Source organism: Schistocerca cancellata, chromosome 10 (assembly GCF_023864275.1).
Source record: "Schistocerca cancellata isolate TAMUIC-IGC-003103 chromosome 10, iqSchCanc2.1, whole genome shotgun sequence".
Lineage (NCBI taxonomy): Eukaryota > Metazoa > Arthropoda > Insecta > Orthoptera > Acrididae > Schistocerca > Schistocerca cancellata.
The window spans coordinates 64,926,252-64,951,031 of record NC_064635.1 but is presented as its reverse complement, the minus strand read 5'-3'; the positions used below and the strand labels follow the sequence as shown (position 1 = coordinate 64,951,031).

The 24,780-nt window shown below is 41.3% G+C and overlaps 1 protein-coding gene across 4 annotated transcripts in view; it reads left to right on the top strand.

Moving 5' to 3' along the window:
- The window catches only part of LOC126106314 (1-phosphatidylinositol 4,5-bisphosphate phosphodiesterase), a 409,255-nt gene that overhangs the window by 300,353 nt on the left and 84,122 nt on the right, over positions 1-24,780 (top strand). For all 4 annotated transcript variants that reach the window (XM_049912540.1, XM_049912541.1, XM_049912542.1 and 1 more), the window contains 3 exons: positions 2,390-2,525; positions 14,325-14,425; positions 17,500-17,666. In XM_049912540.1, coding sequence (XP_049768497.1) covers positions 2,390-2,525; positions 14,325-14,425; positions 17,500-17,666 — 404 coding nt within the window. The remainder of the gene's footprint in view (positions 1-2,389; positions 2,526-14,324; positions 14,426-17,499; positions 17,667-24,780) is intronic.

Sequence of the window (24,780 nt, the reverse complement as noted above, 5' to 3'; positions counted from 1 at the left end):
ATTGCAAGGCATTGTAAATTTTTAAGATAGCTGTCTCTTTTGAAATGGCTTTCATAACTGCACAAAAAGTGTAAGCCATATGTGTTTATGTGTGCATGCTGGCAGTTGCACTTTGCACAACTACAGTCAGTAACTCGAGTGCATGCAGCTCCTTTACCTTCACCTTCACCGCAGACTGCGTAGTTCAGCATATCTGATGTTACAAGTAAACTCCAACTTTTGGTGCACGATCTACTGCTACTGTGTTTCGGATATCAAAAATGTAGCAACCAAATATTTTGCATAACTGTAGCATTTGTTTTATCATCATATTTCATCATCATTTTTAAATGTATTTGGTGTTTTCTCATAGAGCTAAGAGTAATTTTTAACAGTAAGCCAGACTCAGTATAAATTATTCAGGGATTACCCATAACTTACATTAATTCTGGTATGTAATAATTGAGGGGGAAAATCTACTTTTTTCATGAACATTTAACTGAAATCAGTTGGGAACTGTGTTTAAATGTATTTAAATAAATTAAGAGATGTGCAATATAAGGTAGTTGGGTCCCTCTCACCCTGTGCTTCCTAACCTACTCTCAGACTACTGTCTCCTGTTCATGAGGATGGACCTAATAGCTTCAGAAGCTAGCAAAATTTTTTTGTACTCTTATATGTGTCTATTGACAGAACTTAAATTCTGCACATTGCTGTCTGACCACTTACAAAGCTGGCTTATTTCTGTGGATGATTGTGAATCATTGTTTATTTTGTTTGCAGCTGCCTAAAATTTCGGGTCTGTTGTTGAAGAAAGATACCTATCTAAACTGCAAAAAGAGAAAAAACAGTATAAATGGGTTACAAGTACAAATAAAGCAAAACAAAAGAAACTTTTGTATGGAATGAGGCAATAATTAAAGAGACAGTGAAAGCTTTGAGCAAATAATAATTAGAATGAGATATGATATGACATGACAAATGAAGCAGAATGTACTTGTAAAGGTCTTTGAGAAGAAGTAAGAAGGCTCAATGAAGTGAAGGTTAAAGTAAACTCATGTTGCAAGCAGTTGGTTGTATTATATAAATCATACTCGAGCATGCTAAGAGGAAAAATTTTAAAACATAGTTAGGCGGAGAGTAGTCGACTGACCTTAGTTCACCATACTTCATCAGTGAAGGTGGCAAATGACACAATAAATGACAGAGAGAAAAGTGTTCAAGCATTCTAAGCTTTTGTTTAACATTTCAATACTTTGAGAAACTGATTAAAAAAATAGGTGTAAGGTATGAAGAGAGATAGTACTCCCAGAGAAAACAGTGTGTACACAGAGATAATTGATGCTACTAAAGGAACTTGAGGAAATTATTTACAGAACAGTTGTCTGGAACAGTGCTATAGGTTTCCCTCAGTTTTGACAGTGTGAGAACTAGCAGCTCTTGAGAAGACATGGCATTGATTCATCTGATGCCAGTGTCCTGTTCCTACTGTTTCTGTCAATCTAGAAAGACTGAGACACAACACATTTCAACTTTCTCACTATATCATTCAGGTAATTGAAAATCTGAAAGGATTTAGGCAGGAGAACCCACAGACCCGTAAATGAAACTGTAATTAATGTTTATATCGGTACTAACTATATGACTCTCTTATTATGCGACCTGTAAATTTGTTAAGTTAAGATTACTTCATCGTGTGATGATATTTATGTTAAGCAGCTTTCCTCTTACAGTATAGTATTCATGTAGCCTACATAGTGGCCACTTTACTTAGCATGTGTGTCATTGACAGTTTTCTGGCAGCTTGGGATCAAATAGTACAACCTTTATTTGCCGCCAATACAAAGTCTTGACAGCTTAAAACTGTGTTCTGTAATGGGATTTGGACTCTGAACCTTTCCTAGAGACCGATGACCTCGGTGTCTGGTCTCCTTCTCCAAAGAACCCAAGAACCCTTTCCTAGATAACACTTTTACTGACTGAGCTAGCTGTTATCCAACCTGTCAGAAAATTTCAAATGACACACGCCACACAGTACACTGCTGGGGCAAAGACCTGTTCTGGTTACTGCCAATTTGTTACAAAATTTCAGGGCTCTTTATAATTAAATCATTAAACATTTGACGGTTGTTACATATCACAAAACTTTCGGAAGTGACGTTTTGATAACAAATATCATTGTATAACTTGATCTTCACAGTACAACATTTTCTTCAAAGCTGTACTAAGATTAGTTAATCTCTGAGAAATGAACACACACGTTTACTGATTATAGTGTATGCTCCAGTCTGTTGAGAATGGACCTACTTGCAAAGATGTAGTCAGTTACTAACTTCCTATAGCAATGTCCCCCTCCCTTCCCATTTCTCCCATTACATCTCCCACATAACTTATGTCTGTTGTGCTTCAGCTGGATGCGCCTCGGAATGTTGGTGAACCCTAAGGGCAAAGTTCCTGTGAAGGTAGTTGCCAAAACGTTTGCATCCGGGAGGACGGAGAAGATGGTGTACCAGTGTCTGTCAGAGCTGGGACTGCCCAGTGAGAAGGTATGGACTTCTGATTATAGTTGCCTAGATAATTTAGCAAGTACATGTGGGGCAGTCTTAACTGTATGCATAATATGTAGTTTGACAGAAATCCTCAAGTCCAGTAATTAAAGTGCTAGACACGTAAGTCCACTGATATATATGTACACCACCACTGTCGTCTGTCTGTGAACCTCAAAATCGAGCAGTGCACGTTCTTGTCAGTACGTGTGAACCTGTTTGCTGGGAGTGTTGGCACTTGGCCTGAGGTAGCAACTACACATTTCAGGGCAATGGTGGTCTCCACTCTATAGCAAAAGCATGCGCAGTGGCTCTCCAGGATTCTCTGATGGGTAGCTTGCAAGCTGAGTAAACACTACTTGCACAGGTGTCATTTCATAATAACGTTTTGCTTTTCCTAAATTGTTACTCAGAATGTGACAATTTCAACAATGTGTAGCAGAAACGTCAGACAATTTTTAACTAATATAGTCTCAATTATTACTTTAGCATTTTTATGTGTTTATTGATCTTGGGGTGTAGTAGCCATGAAGAAATAAATCTACAAAACAACATCTGAAGATTTGAAAATGACATCCTGTCAGTGGTATCCATCTTTTGCTACTCCCTGTTCCAGTCTTTCCCTGTACCCCTAACTTTCACAGGAAGAACCACAATCTGCCTCCTAAAACTGATCCAACTCTTATAATCTTATCTGTTCACAGAAGTCCCACCACTGTGCTCATGAACTGCAAGAATTACCTATCTGACAGACTCCACTAATTGTCAGACACATCCACATATGACGTTGGTCGCAGTGGTGCCATTCTAGAAATTTAACAGGATCTCCATCCCTTGGTCCATACCAGAACTTCTCCTTGAGTTGTCTCCCTCCTCACCCGCATCACTTCCTGCACTCCTACTTTCTGTGTGCTTTCCGAGGTGCATAAATGCAACCTCTCAGCAGGCCCCATTATGGGTGAATACTGCTACCCCTTGGAGAGAACCTGTGCCCTTCTGAGCTGGTACCTTGAGTGTATTACCTGTAACCTACTGTCCTATGTAAAGGGGTCATGTGGGGGAGTAAATTCAGTAAGTCTAGGCTCAGTATTGGTTTTAGGTCAAGTGTGATTGACAGCGTCGGTGGTGAAAAAGTGTTTTTTCGGTGTGGTGACCGAGAGGGGGAGAAAAGGCCATGAACAAACCTACCTTGTTTGAATTAGGGAATGAGGCAAAAGGTAAGGCCTTGGAAATGACGTATTTCTGTGGGACTGAGGCTTTTGGAGGACAGTTAGTGACACTAATGCAGGTGTTCTATGGGCTGGTAGGTGGGACTTGATGGAGTGTTAGATGCAGTAGGTCTGCAAGGCGGGATTTGGCAAGTGCAAGGGGAAGGGGGGGGGGGGATTTCGATGGAGGCTCTCATAGAGGTGGTGGATAGTGGTAGTAAGAGGTGGGAGTATGTGGTAGACATGTTGGACAGTTGTTTGAGGTGGTGGTGTGTGTGTTGCTCTAGCTCCTAGGGGTTAAGGGTTTCATTCCAGGAGATAAAAGACAGGAATTTAGCATTGCAAAGGAGGAAGATGTGGAGCAGAGTTAGTGCAAGTAGGTGTACTCCTGATTTATAAAGTTTTGCAGGACTAGATTGGTGAGGACTGTAGGCTGAACTTGAACAGATAGAGATCATAGTGGAATGATGGGTTGCTGCTAGAGGTGGGTAATTTCAGACTGGGTTGTTGCTAAGGATAGGGCAATTTTCTGTATTGGTCCAGATGGAAGGGGTGAGCATCTCCAGTGCTTGTGGCCTTGCCTTCACTGATCAGTATCTTTCCTGACACCTAAATGTATCCCTACCAACAACTTCTCCTTTGAAGGCACTACCCACAAAAAAATTTGAGCTGCAGCCGAGGACACCTGCACACCATCATCCTATGCTGATCTACTTATGGGCCACCTAGAGAAATCCATCCTACCCACCCAGAATTAAAAACCCCTGACCTTATTCAGATTCCTCATAGTCAGGCCAAAGGGTGAGGACATCCCTCCAGAACCTCGATACCTTCTCCCCGTTCGCTTCACCCAGGAAGGGCCATCTGCGGTCGTCGCATTTACAGCGACGAGCAGTCACTCTTCAAATATGCCAAGGGACTCACTGATGCCTTTTACAGACAGATGTTATTCTCCCACAGTTTGTCGCCTCAGTTGCTTACTGTCCCCAACATACCCACTGACCGTCCGGAAAGGATCTCCCTCTCCCTTCTCTTGTAACTCAGTATCACATAGGACTGGAACATTATATACTCGATATATTCCTCTAAGGTTTCGACTACGTCTCGTTGTGAGCTGAAATGAGGAATATCCTCACCACCCCTCCCTCAGTGGTATCCCACCACCCACCCAACCTACAAAGTTTCCTCATCTGCCCCCATTCTGGCCGTGCTCCTTGCCCCCGGGTTCATATCCCAGCATTAGACTCAGATGCTGCACCTATACATTGTCAGCTGAATGCATAATGCAGTGCAAGGATTGCAGTTTGACAGGTGAACTAGGATGAGGTATGGGCATTGTGCTGTGTGGGGTGGGTAGAGGGAAGAGGAGTCGGGGTGGATGGCTAGTAGATCGAAGGGAGGCAGCCGGTTTGTCAACTAGGAATGCGGCAGTGTGGCAGGTGCCAGGTGCTCAGGCTAGGCACATGATGCATGAGTGCCACGGAGCCAGTGTGGAGTGACTGGGAGAGAGTGACAGGACAGAGGAAGGGGAGACTCTGGGTAGAGGGTTTGGGGATAACAGCGTAACAGAGATTGGGGCCAGGTGGGTTAAAGGAACTTTCATCTGCATAGTTCAGGAAAGTTGTTGGTCGAGGGAAGAATCCAGATGTCCCAGGTTGTGAAGTAGCCATCAAAATCACACTTGTTGTGGCCAGCTACATGTTACGCCACAGGATGGTCAACTTTGTTCTTGGCCACAGTTTGACAGTAGCTGTTAATTACTTGTCGATGGACCCCATTCGCCACCGGTCTGTTCCGTGGTGGAGCACGGCCATTGCCTCCATCGTTGTGATTATCGTTGTGCCTTGCAATGTCTTAAGCAGCACCAATCCTCCACCAGTCTTATTATCTTTAAATGTCTTTGCTCCAAGCAGTTGTGTTGGGAATGCTTTGTCTTGTCCGTGGGTTCTTCTGTCCCTTCGTCTTGGGTGTGGGCTACATCTGTACCCTACAAGGTTGTCAGTGACACTCTTCTATTCCGGGCCTTGCTGTTCCAGTTGGCCTTTGTACGAATCCGTCAATTCCCATGGAATACTTTACAACCCATTTTGTGACAGCAGTGTTGAAAAGGTGAAAGGCGTCAGTCTCCTATCCAGCTGCCTTCCTCCTACAAACAATAATGGAATGAAGCTTCCCACTTGTTTTGCTCCATGTCAGGCAGAATCCTACATTGAACCTTCTACTGAATGGGAACTTTGTCTGGCCCTCTCTTCCTCCCACGACTGAGTCCCTGGCCCTGATTTCATCCATAACCAATTGCTTAAACTTCTCAGTCCTCCGTGACAACAGTATCTTGTCCAGGTGTTTAACTGCATTTCACTAGCAAGGGCACCTACCCCTCATTCTTTCCGACCCCTCCGGGGAAGGATTTGTGGCTCCAGGTCAAATTTCTATTTGTTCAGTTGTGGGCTGACTTTCGGGGGCCTACCTCCCTGGCTAATAAATTTTATGCAGTCAAAGAGACTCCCACCATGTGATGATCTCCCCTCCAAGTCATCAGGCAGGAATCTACCGTCCTCTGCTGTCTTTGTATCGCCCATACTAGGTTGACCCATCGTTTTTTACTCCACAATGAGTGCCCCCACCCCCCCTGCCCTGATTGTTGTGGGGGCCCTCCTGACGTTAATCTGTATTTTGCTGAACTACCCGCACCATTTGGCCCTTTGCATTAAATATTCCCTCCCACATTCCTCATCCTCAGTGTTAGTGGACAACCCTCACATGGTTGCATCTGTCCTCGGCTTTCTTCGCATAAGTGGTTTCTCCTCCAAGGTTTAAGTCCTTGAATTTCACTGTGAAATTGGGGAGTCCTTTGGTTAGCATTAGCGTTGGCATTTCGGTTGGTTATGGAGACTTTGGCCTTGCCTCCACACTTGCCAGGTTCTCCCCCACTTTTTTCCCTATGTTTGTGTGGTCTTTTGTGCCATTTTGTTTCCCCTTTTCTTGTGTGTGTCTTCTTCCCCTAGTGTTGTTCCCATTGTGTCATTTATCGTGGTACGGTGTGAGGATCAGGAAGGGTCGGCAGTGGTGCTGGTACCCCAGTGTGCGTATTGTTTCTGGTCTGCCCGTTTCCGCTGTTTGCCCCCCCCCCCCCCCCCATGCCTACCTCTTCTTTCCTCTTCCTGCTGTCCCAACGTTCCTCTTACCTCTTTGTTTGCCCATTTTCCCTTCCCCTTGACTGGACTGTATATTTGAGTTTTTCCTCCCTTTGTTTCTGCCACCTTAAATCATGGAATCGATGACCTCGCTTGTTTGGTCCCCTCTCCTAATTGTCAATCCGAGGAACATTACTTCACTATCCCAACACTCTGTGCCCAACAGTTTTCCAATCCTCTGTCCTATCATACCCTCCCAATTCACATCTGCAGATCACCTCCATTGTGCACTGCTTGCCAATGGCTCTGGCCCTCGTGCGTAGTGCAGTACCTGCAACCCGTCCTGCCCTGCATCCCTAGCTGGGAAACTGTCTGCCTCCCTCTGAGCGACTAGTTGCTCACCCACAACCCCTCTTCCTGCCTCCCACCTCTCTGTCCCTCTACCCCTGTCAGATCACTGAAGTTAAGTGCTGTTGGACTGGGCTAGCGCCGGCCGCGGTGGTCTAGCGGTTCTGGCGCTGCAGTCCGGAACCGCGGGACTGCTACGGTCGCAGGTTCGAATCCTGCCTCGGGCATGGGTGTGTGTGTGATGTCCTTAGGTTAGTTAGGTTTAAGTAGTTCTAAGTTGTAGGGGACTTATGACCTAAGATGTTGAGTCCCATGGTGCTCAGAGCCATTTGACTGGGCTAGCACTTGGATGGGTGACCATCCGGTCAGCTGAGCACTGTCGGCAAGCAGGGTGCGCTCAGCCCTTGTGAGGCAAACTGAGGAACTGGCATATGGCTGGGAAAGTGGTGTGCTGACTACGTGCATCCAGTGACGCCTGTGGGCTGAGGATGACATGGCAGCCAGTGGGTACCATTAGGCCTTCAGGGCCTGTTTGGGCGGAGTTTAGTTTAGCTGCAGAATAACATAATCCATCCTGGTTTCACATAATCCATCCAGGTTTTTCCATTGTAGAATAACGTAATTGCCACATGTTAGCATTTGCATACCTACAGGTCTAGTTTGACAAGGACAGGTAGTTGGCTAAAGTCTTGTAGTAGGAACCATCCCATCATTTCCATGAACTAATTTAGGGAAACCTTAATCTAGATGGTCTGGTGAAGATTGGAACCTCGTCCTCCTGAATATGAGGCCAGTACCTGCCACTGGACACCTGCCACCCATTCCACACCAAAAAATCCCTCTTGTGCAGCCCATCCAAGTGTGGGTGGGGTATCTGCAATGACAGGAACTCCCTCACCCAGTACACCAAATATCTCACTAGGGCCTCAACAGGTGAACCCTACACCCCAAACCTCATTTGAAGCCTCTTCGTCTCTGTGTAACTGCTGGAACGTACATCCACTTTAACCTGCTTACCCTGCTGTACTGTGTCTCTGCATCTACAGGTTTTACCTCCCACATTTCCTTCCATTACCAAACTGACAATTTCTAGATGCCTCAGAACTTGTCACATCGATGCATCCCTTCTTTTAAACAAGTTATGTTGCAATTTTCTTTTTTCCCCCAATTTGCTTCAGTACCTCTTCATTAATTATCCAATGTACACATCGCATCCTCAGCATTCTCCTGTAGCATCATATTTCAAAAGTTTCAACTGTCTTCTTTTTTTTGAATTGATTTCACTTCTACAAGGCTACACTCAGACCAAAAACAGAGTGTGAGTCTGGGCGTCTGGGCGCCGAATATAATGTTGTTAGAAAAAAACTAGTGATTGAAAGCTAGTAACGTAATGAGTAATCCTTAACATGCCTCAAACCGTGGTAGTTCTGCACAGTGAAGCAATACTTTGACATCACAGGAAGGTGGCCCAAGCTGTGGACTAGAAGTGAATAGGCCTGACACTTTACAATATAATGCAGAACATACCAATTCATACAGATTTTGCTATTGATGTAAGCAGTGGGGTCACACATCTCACACAGAATACATTTATGATGTCAAGGAAAACAGGAAAATGTGGTTTGAAGTGTGAAAGTAGGAAAAGTAGACACCAGTGGAAACTGCTGGGTAATGTGTCTCGAGAAAGTGAACAGTGATGGAGCACTTTTGCTAGATTAGAAGAGTATACCTCAGGGTGAATGCAGTTAGAAATGTATCTCAGGTGACATGTGTGAGAAAATATTGGATATACACTGGAAGATAAAGGATTGGAACAGAAGAGTACATTATGTTGCTGGTTTTTTAGAATTAATTAATAAAAATGAAAATAATCAGTTCAGGTAACCTTGAGAGCAATACCTCATTCAGCTTGAAGTACTGAAAAGTGAAAAGATAACAATGTCCATAAGTCTCTAGTGAAAATTTCTCCATACAAAACCATGATCGCAGAAGTGATTATGGTAACATGTTTTTGTCTTGTCTTCTGCCTTACTAGCATAGTATGAAGAACATTCTTAAGAATTTTTCAAAGCTACCAGTCCCGTATCTTATAGGCTCATTTGTGATGAATTCCACAAGATGAGACAGACTATGAAATGGCACTTGCGACGTGAATGGCCTGCAAATGGGTGTGCTTACAACAGAGAGAAGGTTCCACTAACGAAAGAACTTAAGAGCACCACAGACTTATGGATATCGCCTACTGATTGATGATGAAAGAATCTACCAAAAGGTGATGCAGAAAGAAAAACAAAAGAGTTCTGATTTACAACACTGCCTATGGAGGCCTCTTCTGTAGAATTTTGTGACTTTGAGAAAATGGCCACCTTTGACATACAGTTTTCTGTCACTTTGACAATCAATAAACATTCTGCTCTCTGTGGAATGAAGGTCTGGCAGAAAGAGCAGTGAATGTAATAGGGTGTTGTTCGTATCAGCTCATTCCATTCCATTTCTACAATTGTTGCTTCCCTCTCAAACCTCTCCTCTTACTTTTGACAATCCCAAATAATACAGCAAGAAAGTACTATATGCAATGGTCAAAAGTAAGAGCAGAGGTTTGAGAGGGAAGCAACAGTGATAAATGTAAATGGGAGTGAGGTTAATAACAAAGAGGCACTGAAGGTATTGTGGAATGAATACTTTGAGCATTTGCTAAATCTAAATGGGCTTGTAGATGAGGATAATAGACTGCAGCAAGTAGAAGTAAACTCCAAGGGGGAAAAGGATCTGACATGGAAAGAAATGGAAATGGCACTGGACAGGTTTAAAGGAGGAAAGGCACCAGGTATGGACAAAGTAAGTGACAAAATGGTGAAGGCAGCAGGGAAGATTGTGGAACAGTGGCTGTATCGTGTGATGAGATTGGTGTGGAATGAGAACACGACTCTGTAAGATTACAAGAGAGCACTAATTGTCCCTGTATTCAAGAAAAGGAGTAGGAAGGATTGTAGAAACCACAGGGGAGTCACACTGGTACCACTTTGTGCCAAAGTATATGAAAAGATCCTGGAGACCAGACACTAAACGATGGTTGAGGACAAATTGAGGGAGGAACAGCGTGGCTTCAGACCTGGCGGGTCAGCTGTTGATCTCATGTTTGCAGTGAGGCAGCTCCAGGAGCACCAATATGAAGACCTTGTGATGGCCTTTCTCCATATAGAAAAGGCATTTGATTGTCTCTGTAGAACAAAAGATCTGGGAAGCACTAGGAAATAAAGGAGTGGAAAAAGAGGCAACAAGCAGAGTGGAGGAGATGTGCTGTGGAAGACTTTGTTCTGTGCAAGTGGGAAATGAAAGGACAGATTGATTTTAGCAAACAAGTGGTGTGAAACAGAGCAGTGTACTCTCATCTCTCCTCTTCAGTGTGGTCTCGGAAAACATAAAGACTAAGGTGGCAGAAAAAAACTGGAGAAGATGAGATGAAAGCAGTGGTGTTCAGGGGCGACTTGATGATCTGGGGAAATGGGGAGGAGGAGATTCAGGAACAGTTGGATGCTTGAGAAGAAACTGAGAGACAGTGTGGGATGAAATTTAATGTAAACAGATGTGAGATCCTGATCACAGCTACAAAGAAAGATATGAAGAAGGTGAAAAGTGGCAAATGTGTAGGAAGTGTGATAGAGGATAATAGAAGAAATAGGAAAGAGATCAGTGAATGCAGCAGACAGGCAGAGGCATTATTTAGAAGTGTTAGGAGCCTGGTCTTGAACAAAGACTTCCACAAAACAGCAGAGAAGTGATTTATAGAAGTTGCCAAATCCCAATATTGACCTATGCATCTGAGATGTGGGTAATGAAGAAGACATGTAAGCAGATTACATGCATGTGAAACAAAGTTCCTCAGAAGTAGGATAGGAGTAAGTAGGCTAGGTTGGATGAGGTGTGAAAGGATAAGGGAAATTGTGTAAGAGGAACTCTTGCAGAGCAGGGTAGAAACATCATGGCTAAGATGGTGTGGGCACTTAGTCAATAGCCGGCCATGGTAGCTGTGCGGTTCTAGGCGCTGCAGTCCGGAACCGCGTGACCGCTACGGTCGCAGGTTCGAATCCTGCCTCGGGCATGGATGTGTGTGATGTCCTTAGGTTAGTTAGGTTTAAGTAGTTCTAAGTTCTAGGGGACTGCTGACCTAAGATGTTAAGTCCCATAGTGCTCAGAGCCATTTGAACTTAGTCAATGGAAAACAAGAACATTCACAAGAAGGAACACTAAATGGAGATGCAAAGGAAATGACAGAGATGAAGACCGAGGAACAGGGCTGAAAGGCATGGAAGAGTGTGTTGAAAATGAGGCAAGGACTGGAGGACTGGATTAGAGTGAACACAGAAAGATGGTGGGAGAACAGGACTAGATGGTGATGCTTGTGTTCCAGACAGACCCAGCCTGGGGCTGCAGACTGTTCAAGATGATGAGACGACGACTCTGTAAGATTACAAGAGAGCACTAATTGCTGATGATGATAAAGGAATGAACCCTGAACTAATGGCTATAGTTGGGTATCCAAGTATGTGGGCTGGACATAACAAGAACACTTGTGTTCCTGTAATGAGCATAGTGACTCTGCAGAGCTCTTCCCTGGAAGTAACTAATCACAAATTTTTACTGCTAGGATATGAATACATGGTGTGTGATGCCTCACACACCCCAATTTTTTTTAAAGTGTGCTTCTGTGATCCTATGAAATGTCCTCGAGACTGGTTACAGTTGATTCTGCAATTTTGTAAAAAGAAGCCCTTTATTGTGAATTGAGTTTTCAGTAGCTCACCTGAAGATGACTGGCAGGTGCCCAATTGAAGTATTGTGGATTGTATTAACAGTGGCTGGCTGCGAGCCCAGAATGTGGTTGAATGGGCCCTCCATTGTTACCCAATTGATTCAAGAAAGCTCCCAAAATTTTACACCATTGTTAAAAAATCAGCTTTAGCAACAGCAATGCAAAGTTCACAGTTCTGGTCAACATTGAAACTGAGAAATGTGAAATGTTTACTATTCACTAAAGACAACTGTACGCTACTGTTTTGCATCGAGTGACACTTGCTGCTGGTGAAACATTTAAGGCTCAGAGTTTTGGGAAGAGGGAAAGCCAGCAGTCTTTCTGTGCCAGAGAAGTACACTAAACTATACTTGCTTGCACAACAAAAGAATATGATTTACTGATTCTCATTGAACAACATCCAAGTCTTATCAAGATGCTTTGGGAACTCAAATGGTAGTCCCTGGAGGGAAGGCGACATTCTTTTTGAGAAACGCTACTGAGAAAATTTAAAGAACCAGCATTTGAAGCTGACTGCTGAACTTTTCTACTGCCGCCAACATACATTGGGTGTAAGGACCATGAAGATAAGATTCGAGAAATTAGGGCTCATACAGAGGCATATAGACAGTCATTGTTCCCTCTCTCTATTCGCAAGTAGAACAGGAAAGGAGATGATTAGTAGTGGTACAGGGTACCCTCCGCCACGCACTATACAGTGGCTATGTAGATGTAGATAATAAAGGAATAAGGCCATAATTTTCTTGAGAGGAAAAAAAAATCCAGTGTTCTTGTGCAGTATTTATTATCATTTGTAGTCTGACTTAACATTCGAATGACTTGCAAGGAAATTAGCTGCTTCTTGCTAATTTTTTTGTCATCAGATACAAAATTTCCTTAATAATTCTAGTACTTAGGAATCTTTTCACTGTTTTATATTTTTGTGCAGGATGTGTGTTAAGCAGAAGAATAAATAATATTAAATTAATTGCGTGTAATGCATAAAATAAGCAAAAATCCATTAACAGTTCCCAGTGACTCACTGTGAAACAAGAAGTTCAAATTGTTTTAGAGACTTTTCTTATTTGTGCCAATTAAAAGACAAATCGAAGGAACAACATGAAGCGAAGGTCTATTGAAGGACATAATATCAATATTACTTATTGGGTGTATTTTGTCTTGATAACTCAATTTACTGTTCTCCATCAAAGTTTCAAATTCAGTTTTCTCGTAATATCTTTTTTGGACAACACACTTTACCAGTGCTGACACAACAGATCTGGTGTACTAGAGTCTCCTGGTTTCTGCTCCCTAGAATGACTTTGATAATGACTGTTTTGTTGACAAGCATGTCGCTTCTTGATGTATGATCCACTGCTGTGCCATCTTGTTTGTCATATATACTATGAGAATTTGAGAACTGAGGTGGGTTTGTCGCTGTGTGTGTGTGTGTGTGTGTGTGTGTGTGTGTGTGTGTGTGTGTTTTTATGTTAAAAGTAGGATATATTATATTTTTTAACATTAGAAAAAAATATTTTAATGCAGCTACAAATTTAATGTGTTATAGAATAAAATAAAACCAACCTATGATGGCAAGCAATCACTGAAATAAGTTGGGAGAAGGAGAAAATTATTTCCATCATGGTGGACTTGTAAAATCCATACTAATGCTGAATCAAGAATCATGTTGTGTTATCAAGCCTGTAACTGACCTGTATATTTTTCTCATTGAAGAGTAAACTGTAGTCATGACTGATTTGAAAATTTATAACTTACTGCACTTTTGACATGGTGCATCTGAAAGCAGTTTAGACGTTAGTTAAGGAAATACTGTATCGGTAGCCCACCCAGAACAAAGTACGAAATAATGCACATGATGATATTTGACATTTCTTGTATTTATTTATTTTTTTTAAAAAAAGTTGGGGTAATACACCTTGTGTAAGGTTCATAGATGCTTAATTATCTCACAAACTGTAAGAATACTATAAGTTTACAATAATGTACAAAAGATTATGCCTGATCTTTCTTCAAATATCAAGGGCTTCTAGTGTTGTTGCAGAAATTACACTTCATGGTTTTGCGTAAGAATTTGACCATCGGCACCTTCCCTCATTTATACTCCTTCGCCACCTCCCCCCTTCCTCTCTCCTTCTCACTGTGCCTGCCTTCTCCATGCCCTATATAACCAATAGTCCTTCACCAGATGATTAAAGCACTTGACCACATTTTAGATTCAGTTCCCTTTTGTATTAACTTATACTTCAGATATTCACTACATGACCAACAGTAATTGTTTTTGCTTCCTTTTTTTCAGAATGATGTAATTGAGCCTGCAGATTTCACGTTTGACAAATTTTACGCATTGTACCACAAAATATGTCCAAGGAATGATATCGAAGAACTCTTCCAGTCAATGTAAGTACTTTTCCTCAAAAAGCTCTGAGTGAGGATACAGTCCAAAAGTTTGGCTACAAATTTGATCTTCTTTATGAGCTGTTACTCTTCCCATTGTTTGTTGTAGACCTCATATGTGGCTTTTGTAACAAATAATTGGACATAAATAGCATCCTGACAAATATTGGTGTTTTGATTGTTTCCGTGCTTCTGATTCCTCACATTTTTCCACACTGTGGTCTGGTACTGTAGTTTAAAATGTTAAATATCTCTTACTATCAAAATGTTCATAGGTGTACAGAAAGTAAATATCCTGTGCTGAACAAACTATTATAGTGTTTTTTTATAAAGAACTTTCTGCTACCAGTTATGATTTTCTTTTATTTGTGGTTTACTCAATGCATTTTGGGAAAAGATTCCCATTTTCAAGTGTGTGTTTCTTTGTACTGTGTCATTTTTGATGTGTGAGTTTCTGCTTTGTTTTGCTAGCTGTTAGTTTTCTTATGCTCCATTTGTGCAGAGTCTCACACATGTTAAACATCACTCACAACTTTCAGTGCATAGTACACATGAAGAATAAGGCGCACAAAGAAACAGTTACAAAGATGTATTTAGGTATAGAACTACAGTGTGCAGCACAAGTGAACACTTAAGTCTCTCCGTGCAAGCTCCGATTTCTCTTATTTTATTTCGATGGTCATTCAACCTATACATGTGGGTGCCTACAAAATATTTTTGCATTCAGAGCAGAAAGTTAGAGGTGGAAGTTTCGTGAGAAGATCTCACCACAGTGAAAAACGTCTTTGTTTTAATGAATGCCACCCCAACTCTTGTATCTGTGACATTGTCTCCCGTATTTCTCTATAATATAAAACAAACTGCCATTTTTTGAATTTTTCTAATGTCTTCCGTCAATCCTTTCTGTTAAGGATCTCATACCACACAGCAATACTCGAATAGAGGATAGACAAGTGTAGTGTAGGCAGTCTCAACAGTGGACTTGTTGCATCTTCTAAGTTGTCTGCTAATAAAATACACTCTTTGGTTCATCTTCGCCACAACATTATCTATGCGATTTTTCCAATTTAAGTTATTCGTAGTTGTTATCCCTAGGTGTTTCAGTTATTTAGTTGATTTGTGTGATTTAGAGTGTGGAATGATAGAGAAATAGTGTGAAAGTGGTTCAGTGAACCTTTTTCTGGGCACTTAAGTGTGAATTGCAATATGGTGACATAGATAAATAAATCTATAATTGAATTTAATGCAAAATAACACATATTTGGCATGTCTCTTTGCTCTTTCGAAAGAGACCGAGCGAGGTGAAACGCGGTCGGATACTCGACAGTTGTTGGTTTAGTTGTTTGAATCCCCACCTTACCACCCAGGTTTATGTTTCCTCGATTTCTCTGAATTGGTGTGAAAGGTGGGGACAGTCCCTACGAAAGGTCACGGCCAATTTCCTTATCCACCTTTGTCTGATCCGAGAGTCTAGTCTGCCTCTGATGACCTCATTGTGGTGGGGTCCTAAACGTCAATTTTCACTCATAAAATACAGTAAAATTGTTCTGTGTTAATAGGGCTTCGTAGACATTCAGGGACAAAAGGATAATAGTATCTCTCTTTTGACGCAGGCCTGCCTGTCTTCATGACACTTTCTTTTGCACTGTACGTACAGAATTTGGCCCTTTTGAGGTGATGATTACCTGGAGCTCAAGACTGGCACCTTTCAAGCAGGGGTCACCTTTTAAGCAGTAAAACTGGCTTTCAGGGGAATATCCGTTCGTTGCATTGTAGCAGTTGGGGTGCAGAGACCACCTGCCTTTACAGAAATGGGCACTAGAAATGCTGCAACACCTTTACACATTTACGGATTTCACTCACATCTTCACTTTTCCAGTTCTCAGGTGAAGAGTTTACCGGCATGAGGACCACACCTGGAGTGACGTGACGAGTGAGAATGAGGAGGGAATGCACTTGAGTAACGGTCATTCCACAATAGAATTCGTATCCCCTGAGTTGTATCTTGTAAATGAGCACGTATACATCATATTGCGTTTTCAAAATAGTTGACCGTCACAGTCTCTCTCATTACACTTGTAGCCAAAAGTGATTATTCGTACTTATCCAGTCATTGACAGTTGTTTACAGATCCCCAGAAATTGTGCATATATTATTCGAAATGAGTGATCGTTCATAAGGGGCTCTTCCTACAGGAATTTAGTATATTACAGTATTTTATTACATTGTCTTTGCTTCACTGCATGGCAGTTTTCAGATCCTCTAGAGAATGACTTAAATGTGGAATTAAAAACAGATTGTGGACAAAAGTAAGGAACATATTAGCAATTGGAGCAGCTGTTCATAAGTTCAGTACACAGTTGCCGAGCAATGACAGTCTCCAAATATGGGTAAACTAATAATAAGTGTTCACTCTGTTAAGACACTCCCGCAGCTCTGTACACAGTGAGAGAATTGCATTAATGGGAGGAAGATACGGGCAGGGTGCTAAGACTTCCTCGTGCACTGATGGATGCAAACTTACTTGCTGTGTGTGTAATGTTGCCATTCAGTGGTGGAGAGTTGAAACACAAATTGGTACTTTCTGGGTGGTTTAAATTGCGTCTGGGTGTCTCAACATTTGCAATTGCTATGCTGTGGTCAGACCTATAGTATGTTACTTTTCAGTTCTTTTTCTTTCATAGCATTTGATTCCATTGTTGCTAACTGTTTCAGATTTTTGCGTTAGTAATTCTTTGTTTTTTTCCATGAGAATAGCACATGTGGATGCATTTACTCAAATTAGTCTTGTGGAGATGCATATGACATGTACAATTTGAGAAGAGTATCTTCTACAAGATTGTGTAATGAATGTTAAGCTCTTAACTGAAACCCAAGAGTAAAATCTGAACAGATTTCAGCTAACTAAAACTACAGTTTAACAACATTTCGATTGTTAGGTGATCATTTCGAGTGCACATAAATGCTTTTCGTCAAACATATAGCCTATTCTAGTATTGAGTTTAACTTTTGGATGTAATTGTGAGTGAGTTCTCTTTATTTTGACAACACTCGTAATTTATATTTAACTTTTCCAGAACACAGGGAAAAGCCGACAGGATTAACCTTGATCAGTTCATCACGTTCCTCAACGAGAAGCAGCGTGATCCTCGCCTCAATGAAATTCTGTACCCACTGTACGATGAGAAGCGGGCTGCAGAAATAATAACGACATACGAACAGGATGAGGAAGCCAAGAATGAGAGTGAGTCATTTCATTGGTCCTTTGGAACTATGTTTAATTTTCATTTACTTAATCAAAATGAAAATGGCGGGCTACATAAGGAATAATGAAAAGTATGATAGCTGTACTCGCGAGAGAAATCGGCTGGGTCGACAGGTAGATGTGAGACACACGCAGCAGCTTTCAGAATTCTGGGGACTTACATAGCTCTATCAGTAACACCTGTTCCATAGCCGAGGTCGCTAATACGTGCCTGTGTGGTGGCACTGTGCTCGGAGATAGCTGGTTTGGATCTTGGCAGTGAAAGAAAAAAATTATTGCCAGTAATCATGACATAAAGTTCGCAATCACCAGACTTACTGTCTGCTGTCCCAGAACATTGAACCTCTCGGTATCCCTGTCTACATTCTGAAGCTGGCCACAGTGTCTCGGAGAATGAGGGCACACATTACTGTCAGTGGTGATCCATCCATACATGCTCCCATTACAGCAGTCTCTACTCAACAGATGCACATGACACACGACTCGCACACACCGTCGTATGCCGAGCGACGGGAGCCTTTTCAATTGGTGGCTGAACTGCCCCTCTGGGTCTCCCAAGTGGCAGCACCACATGACTGTTCCTCTCGTCAGTTGTGTGGGACTATGTCTTTTTTTTCTCAACTGTAAGTGTAAAGGAATAGAGACTAAAGAAGTCAGGGAAAATATGAATACATGACTGTCAGAGACCAGCCCATAACAAATGGACTGTGAGCAAATATAACGGACAAAAGTGTCGGCAGTAGATAAAAGGTAACAGATAGTGTGCACCTCTGCCTGTGACCCTACCCCCTCACTGCCTCTCCTGCTGGTGAAAGGCCTGTCGCGGGCAACCTCTGGGGCTTTCGAAAACCTCTGGTTCCTCTAAATTACATGGGTTCTGTTCCCTAACTATGTGCAGTTGCATCAGTTAATAACTAATAGATTATGGCCACAGTCCGCGTCTGCTCCTGGAAATGTGGTGCAATTTTTAATCTGGTTTCAGAATATCTTTATCAGAAACCTACCAATAACCCCAGCTCTCCTTCACACTTGTGACATTCTGTTGTGGTTCTTAAACTGTATGATAGCAATGATTAAACTCTGCTCTGTGCAGTATTCATTCAACCAGGTGGCTTCCCCTTTCACTCCTTTCCTACACTCTGTATTCTCTTACTATTTTCCTTCTCTTCATTTTTGTAGTATTGCACTCCAGTCCCCCATTTGAATTAAATTTTAGTCTTCACTATGTGAAAAATGTATTTTAACCCATAATACAGTCATCCACTATCTTCATCACCTACAGTGGTAGTACGTGTATAAACTAGATTTACTGCATTTATTGTCAGCGCTCTACATATCTTGGCGACGATAAAGCATTCACTTTAAAGGAAGTAACAAACCACACTTTGAGCTGCAGAATGTCTTTTTCTCCCGGATGATATCTTTCTGAGTAATCACCACCTGGAGGTCCGAATTGGGGAGTGTTTCACCTGTGAAATGTTTTACCCACAGAAAACACAACAGGTGTAGACTGTGCTTGACAGCTCTACCTTTTTTTTATGGGCACACGCTGCTTTTGTTGCCATATTTATGTGAAGTGTGCTTTATACAAACTGAACTGAGCAAAGGGGAACAAATGGAAAGGACATATAAAATAATAATTTTACAAAAACTGGCAAATATATGGAAAAGTTTTATTATTATTATTATTATTATTATTATTATTATTATAATCACTGTTCTTGTTGTCGTTATATCAGGTTGACAGCTGGCAACCCTTCGGGCAGTAGGATACAAGTATTTACCTGAGCAGGTGTGTGCTTGACTGTCAGATGGATGGTGGCTGTGGGTGGCGTTTGGTGTTTAGCGGTTAATTGGTAATGGACAAAGTGGCCTCAGCAGGATCTGATCACGTCCAATAAATTCCAACTGTTACTGTAGAAACTTAATCCTAGAGCAGGTGCACTCTTAATTGTTACAGGAGCACTGGAATAATTTAGTTACAAATTAATTGCCTTCTACTTTGGATGAACAAACACTGTTTTTTGCAGAGAACTGTTGTTTGAGAATGACTTTCGCAGACAAAATCATTACAAGAGCTACAACTTATTCTTGTGAAGCTTTTCTTTGCCCTTCCACAATTCTACATCTGCCTTTTTGCTTTACTGGTTGCTCTTGTATATGTATCTCTTGAACTCTGTAACAGCACACGTGTGTGCCAGCATCAAGTGGTACACTTGGTATCGCACATCTTTTGATAAGATGTGGTTTTATGAGTTAGAAAGAAAGGTCCTTTAGAAGAACTGTACTTGGAAATTTCTCCTTCTTTTCATTTGCTCGAAATAACACACATGCGTCGATACCAGCCGCATTTGACAGTGCATATTGTATAGTCAATCCATCTTCTTGTCATTTGCATTACTTAATATTTATTGCGCAGTTGGTCAACAGATTCGACCCCACCATTTGTCTTATTACAATCTAGCTATAATGTGAGGCTTCGTATTGGCCTCACATACTGTTACCTCACTGTACATTGTGGAAATGTGTAGAAGAGATGCATTATGTTTAGGTACGTACAGTGCCGTAGTAATGTCATTCTAGCATCCCAAAACTGCTGAACTGATTTCTCGGTTCTCGTTGAACAAAAACTCGGGTAGTATTTCATTTTTATGCTTGTGTATGGTTCCTGTATAAGTTATATTGTTTTTCACCAGGGAGAGAGCCAGTAAGTAGCTAGTATACCAGTTATCTGGTGTCACATTTATATTTGTGCCTTTTACTCATGCGGTTAGAGTACATACTGTAGCAAATAGCTTATTACAAACACAAAATGGTCCTTCTGGCTATTTGCCACAGTATTCTGAAAAAGAGTGTAGAATGACTTGGCATCACACAGAGCAAATATTTTGAGGCTGGTTTGTTGGGAATGTTTGTATGAAGATGCAATGGCCTCTGATTGCTTTTACTTTCTTATCAATAGTAACAAATTCTTGAAGATCATAACTATCTGTGCAATTTTCCACAAATGTATTCAGAAAGCTCCTAAGAGCTGATAATGTATCTGTTTCACATATCATATCCCTAGTTTCTATATCATCAAATCTGATAAACCTGAGAAACGTTAAAAAAACTCTTGTATCTCATGCAGGCTCTCTCAAAACAATAATTTGGGTTCTTCATTTGACCCAAGTTCCTACACCTTTGTGTGGTTTCAATCTTTGAGGCCAATCAAATAAAGAATGTCTAATACTGCAGAAATTTTGTTACAGTCTGTCAGCTTAACATTCCTGTTTCTAGAATAATTTTCCTCTTTCTGTTTTCTGTGAATTTGTACATTTGTAAGGTGCACAATTTCATCTGTCATTTATGGAATGATTCAATTTCCTCGTCAGTACTTCGTGCTATCATTTTAGGGCTTGTAAAGGTCTTGATAATATTTCTTGTTAGCAAATGTGATGTTTTTTATGCATATCAGTTTTCATCCATTTTGTTTGTTTGTTTGCCATTACCAATAATTATATTGTCTTCAGTGTCTAACGAAGGTAATCTTTCATTATATTCAATTTTAGAGTGACCATCATGATCACTTGGTAATATTATTTCATCCTCTCCATCAGAAAACATCATCATCAACATCTCTTCTGTCATATTCTTCCACAAGAATCTCTAAGTGAGTCTACTCTAATTTCTCCTCTGTCAAGCATTCTTTCACCCTACAATCAGAAAACGAACTTTAGTTAGCAGCTAATGAAGCATAATAATGTACATCTCTAAAATATACCACTTTTGGCACATCACATTGTGTAAATGTACAAAAGATTATGTTGACAATTTGAAATAGTACTTAAGAGACCAGGCACGTGATGTATACAGTACACCACTGCTGCAGTTCCAGGAATAACTTATCGGTCCCCTAGACCTGTCAATGCTGTAACCTCTCTGACACAACTAAACATAAGCTAAACAATGACTAGAAAGGTACAGCACTTAGATGGATATAACGTTGGTCTTCTTCATGTAGAGTGCAAAAGGTGAGTTTGGTGTATAAAATACACCAGCACACCGACTCTAGGGTTAAAAGGGGGGTGTTTCTATGTGTCATTTGACCAACTGATTTTAAACACTGTTCTCGCTTTGCTGCTGTGCAAACAGTTGGCAGAAGCTGTTAGAAATTGGCTGGAGGAGGTGTGTGGAATTGTTAGCAATGCACAGTTTTCAGTCTGATAGTTGGGTGTCAGAATCTTTCTGCAAGTAGTCAGACTGCTGCAGTTTATTTATGACAGTAGAGGAGTAGCCAAAACATTTAATCACATCTTGTGTGTCAAACTGAGGCCACTGGCCTTTATTTGGACCAGTTCTAATTGTGTAGTAGTGCAGAGAAAGGATCTGGGTCCACTGACGAACGTTTCAGGGCAAACTTGTGGAGCAGCACTTACACAGTTTGCTTCGTGTGCTGCACACTGTTAAGGGTGGACAGTTTCCAGCTGCAGCCACAAGAGGGATTTCGTGAGAGCTTGAGACAGCTGGCCATGCTCTGTCTCTTATCTGACAGTTCATGTTGACAGTTTGGTGATCAGTAACAAAAAAAAAAAAAAAAAAAATGGGTAATGGAAGGCATTAAAACACGTTTCTGTAATATTGTTGTAACAGATACACAGCTGCCCAAAAGTTTACTGACAGTTTTGAAGCCTAGAGATAGAAAAACGAACAGTGGAGTTATGATGCTAGAAATAGTAATTTGTCACAATACTAGGTTACGAAACTTGTCACGCAAAATGAGTTGTGTCAGCTATTACCTAAAGAGAAACTGTAGTAAAATATCATCAGAACTGTGTGTTTGCCACTTGTTGGCAGTTGCCAGCAGCCCAGTCCACTCCGCTCCAGTCCTCCATATGGCCACGTAACTCGGGGGAACTGTAGAGGGCTGACAGTGCATTTCTCTGGGAAATTTGAGATTGCAAAAGCTTTTCCCTCTGTCTTCAAAACAGACTGTTGAAATTTGAGTAAAATGAAATAATTTAACTAATAAAACTTTGAGAGGTACTGGTGAAGTACAGTATAGCATCCGTTATCTGAACATCAGTTGACCGGACGACTGCTTGACCCAACTGTAACTTGCTCGTGTGGGCCAGCCTCCATCGTTACAGACTCCCATCCCTGGCGACAGTGCTGACTTGATGACAGTTGTAACTGTTTGTGCTACGTTACAATTACTCTTGTCAGCTTTGCTGCATAAATGAAACATTGTTCTCTCTGAGAGAGATGAACCAGTTTAATAAAAGGTTAGAAGAAGCTGAATCTGCAACCAATGAATAAGAGGTTGGTACCTGAGTTCAATTCTGCTGATTGATTGGCAAGTCGTAAAACTGCACAGCTTGCCACAAATGTCGTTCTAGATGATGCTGTGTACAAGTGATTTTTTTAAAAAAACATGAGGAAAACCTTTGTGAACAATATGTGTCTATTGATTTCTGTCGTGGTGTAGCTTTCATTTCTCCACTGCGTCCTTCATTACCCCCTTTCCTCTTGAGATCTTTGTTAATCTAGTTTGTCCATCTCTTCGTAGGGCACTCAGTTGATCTTTCTCCTGGTCCGTCCCCAACTACTGACATGGAGCTCCAGGTGGGTGCATTTGCTTCACATGACCTAGCCAGTTCAACCTTGCAGCACTCATTCTTTCCTCTATGGTCGAGGTCACCTGCAGGTCTCTCCTTATCTATTTGTTCCTGACTCTCTCTCTCTCCTGTTTTTTGTAGAGCTGACCTAAGAAACTTTGTTTCACACGCCTGCAGCTGAACCTCTTCTCTCTTATTATGGCACAGGTTTCCAGGTGATATGTCATGATTGGCAGGAGACAGGTTTTATACATGGTCTGCTTGGATCTTAAAGGGACCACTTTGTCCTAGATTAGGGTTCGTGCTTGGTGGAAAAAGCTGACTCCTTCTGCTACTCTTCTGAAAGCTTTTAGTTCAGCAATTCTCTCTCTTGATATGACACTGCTAAGTTACTTGAAACTTTTCACACATTCAGTCTTCTCTACTTGCAGTATGTTATTACATGGTGTGTGTGTCCCACTCATCTTCATTGCCACTGCCTTATTCTTACTCACAGTCAACTCAAATTCTTTAAAATTTTATTCCAGTAATCTCGTCTCCTCCGAAGGTCGATTTCCATCTCTGCCCAGATAATGAAGTCATCAGCAAAAGCAAAAGCATTAAGATCCTCATTTTCTACTTCCTTTATTTCTTTCACACTTGTGTCCATAAATGTAATGAAAAGTAATGGGGAAAGTGAACTGCCGTACTTGAACACCTCTCCTTGTCTTGACTATTTTTATCTTCCATCTACTACTTGTACACTACTTTCACAAACTTCATACAGTATCTCAATTTTTTTAGTTAGTGAATCAGGAACATTATTTTTTGTCAAGCATTCTCATATTTTATCCCTTGATACACTGTTGCATGCCTTTTCCAAATCCAGGAATACTGTTATCAGATCCTTTGCTTTTTCCCAGTACTTCTCCATTAACTGACAGGGGGAAAAAAAGATCTTCCATTCCCCTGTTACTTCCGAATTCAGGTTGTTGTTCCTCAAACTGATATTCTAGGATTTTTCGCTGTCTCTTTTCTATGGCCTTTTCCATTACCTTAAGACAGCATGGTATCAGTAAGATTTCTTGTTAACTGATGCACTTCTTTTTACTTCCTCTCTTAAACAGTGGTATTGTAACTCTCTTTCTCCAATCATCTGGCACTCTGTTGTCCTTCCATATTACCCCCAGCATCCGATCGAATCATTGTATTCAAGAAATTCAGTTTAGTGAAAATCTTGGAGGGCAGTCAAATTTTAAAGTGAGCACTGGCTGGTTAAAATGCTTTGTCAAGACATGGCATTTGTGAGCTTCAAATATAAGGAGAAAAACTATCTGCTGGTCCTTTATCAGTTGGATATTTCAAAATCAAACTAAAGAATGTATTAAGACAAGAAGATTATGCCATCGAAAATATTTGCACTTTTGACAAAACTGAACTCAATTGGAAAGCACTGTCAAGAAAAGCTCTTGCTTCATGTCATGAATTAGCAGCACTAGGTCCTAAAGTAAGCAAGG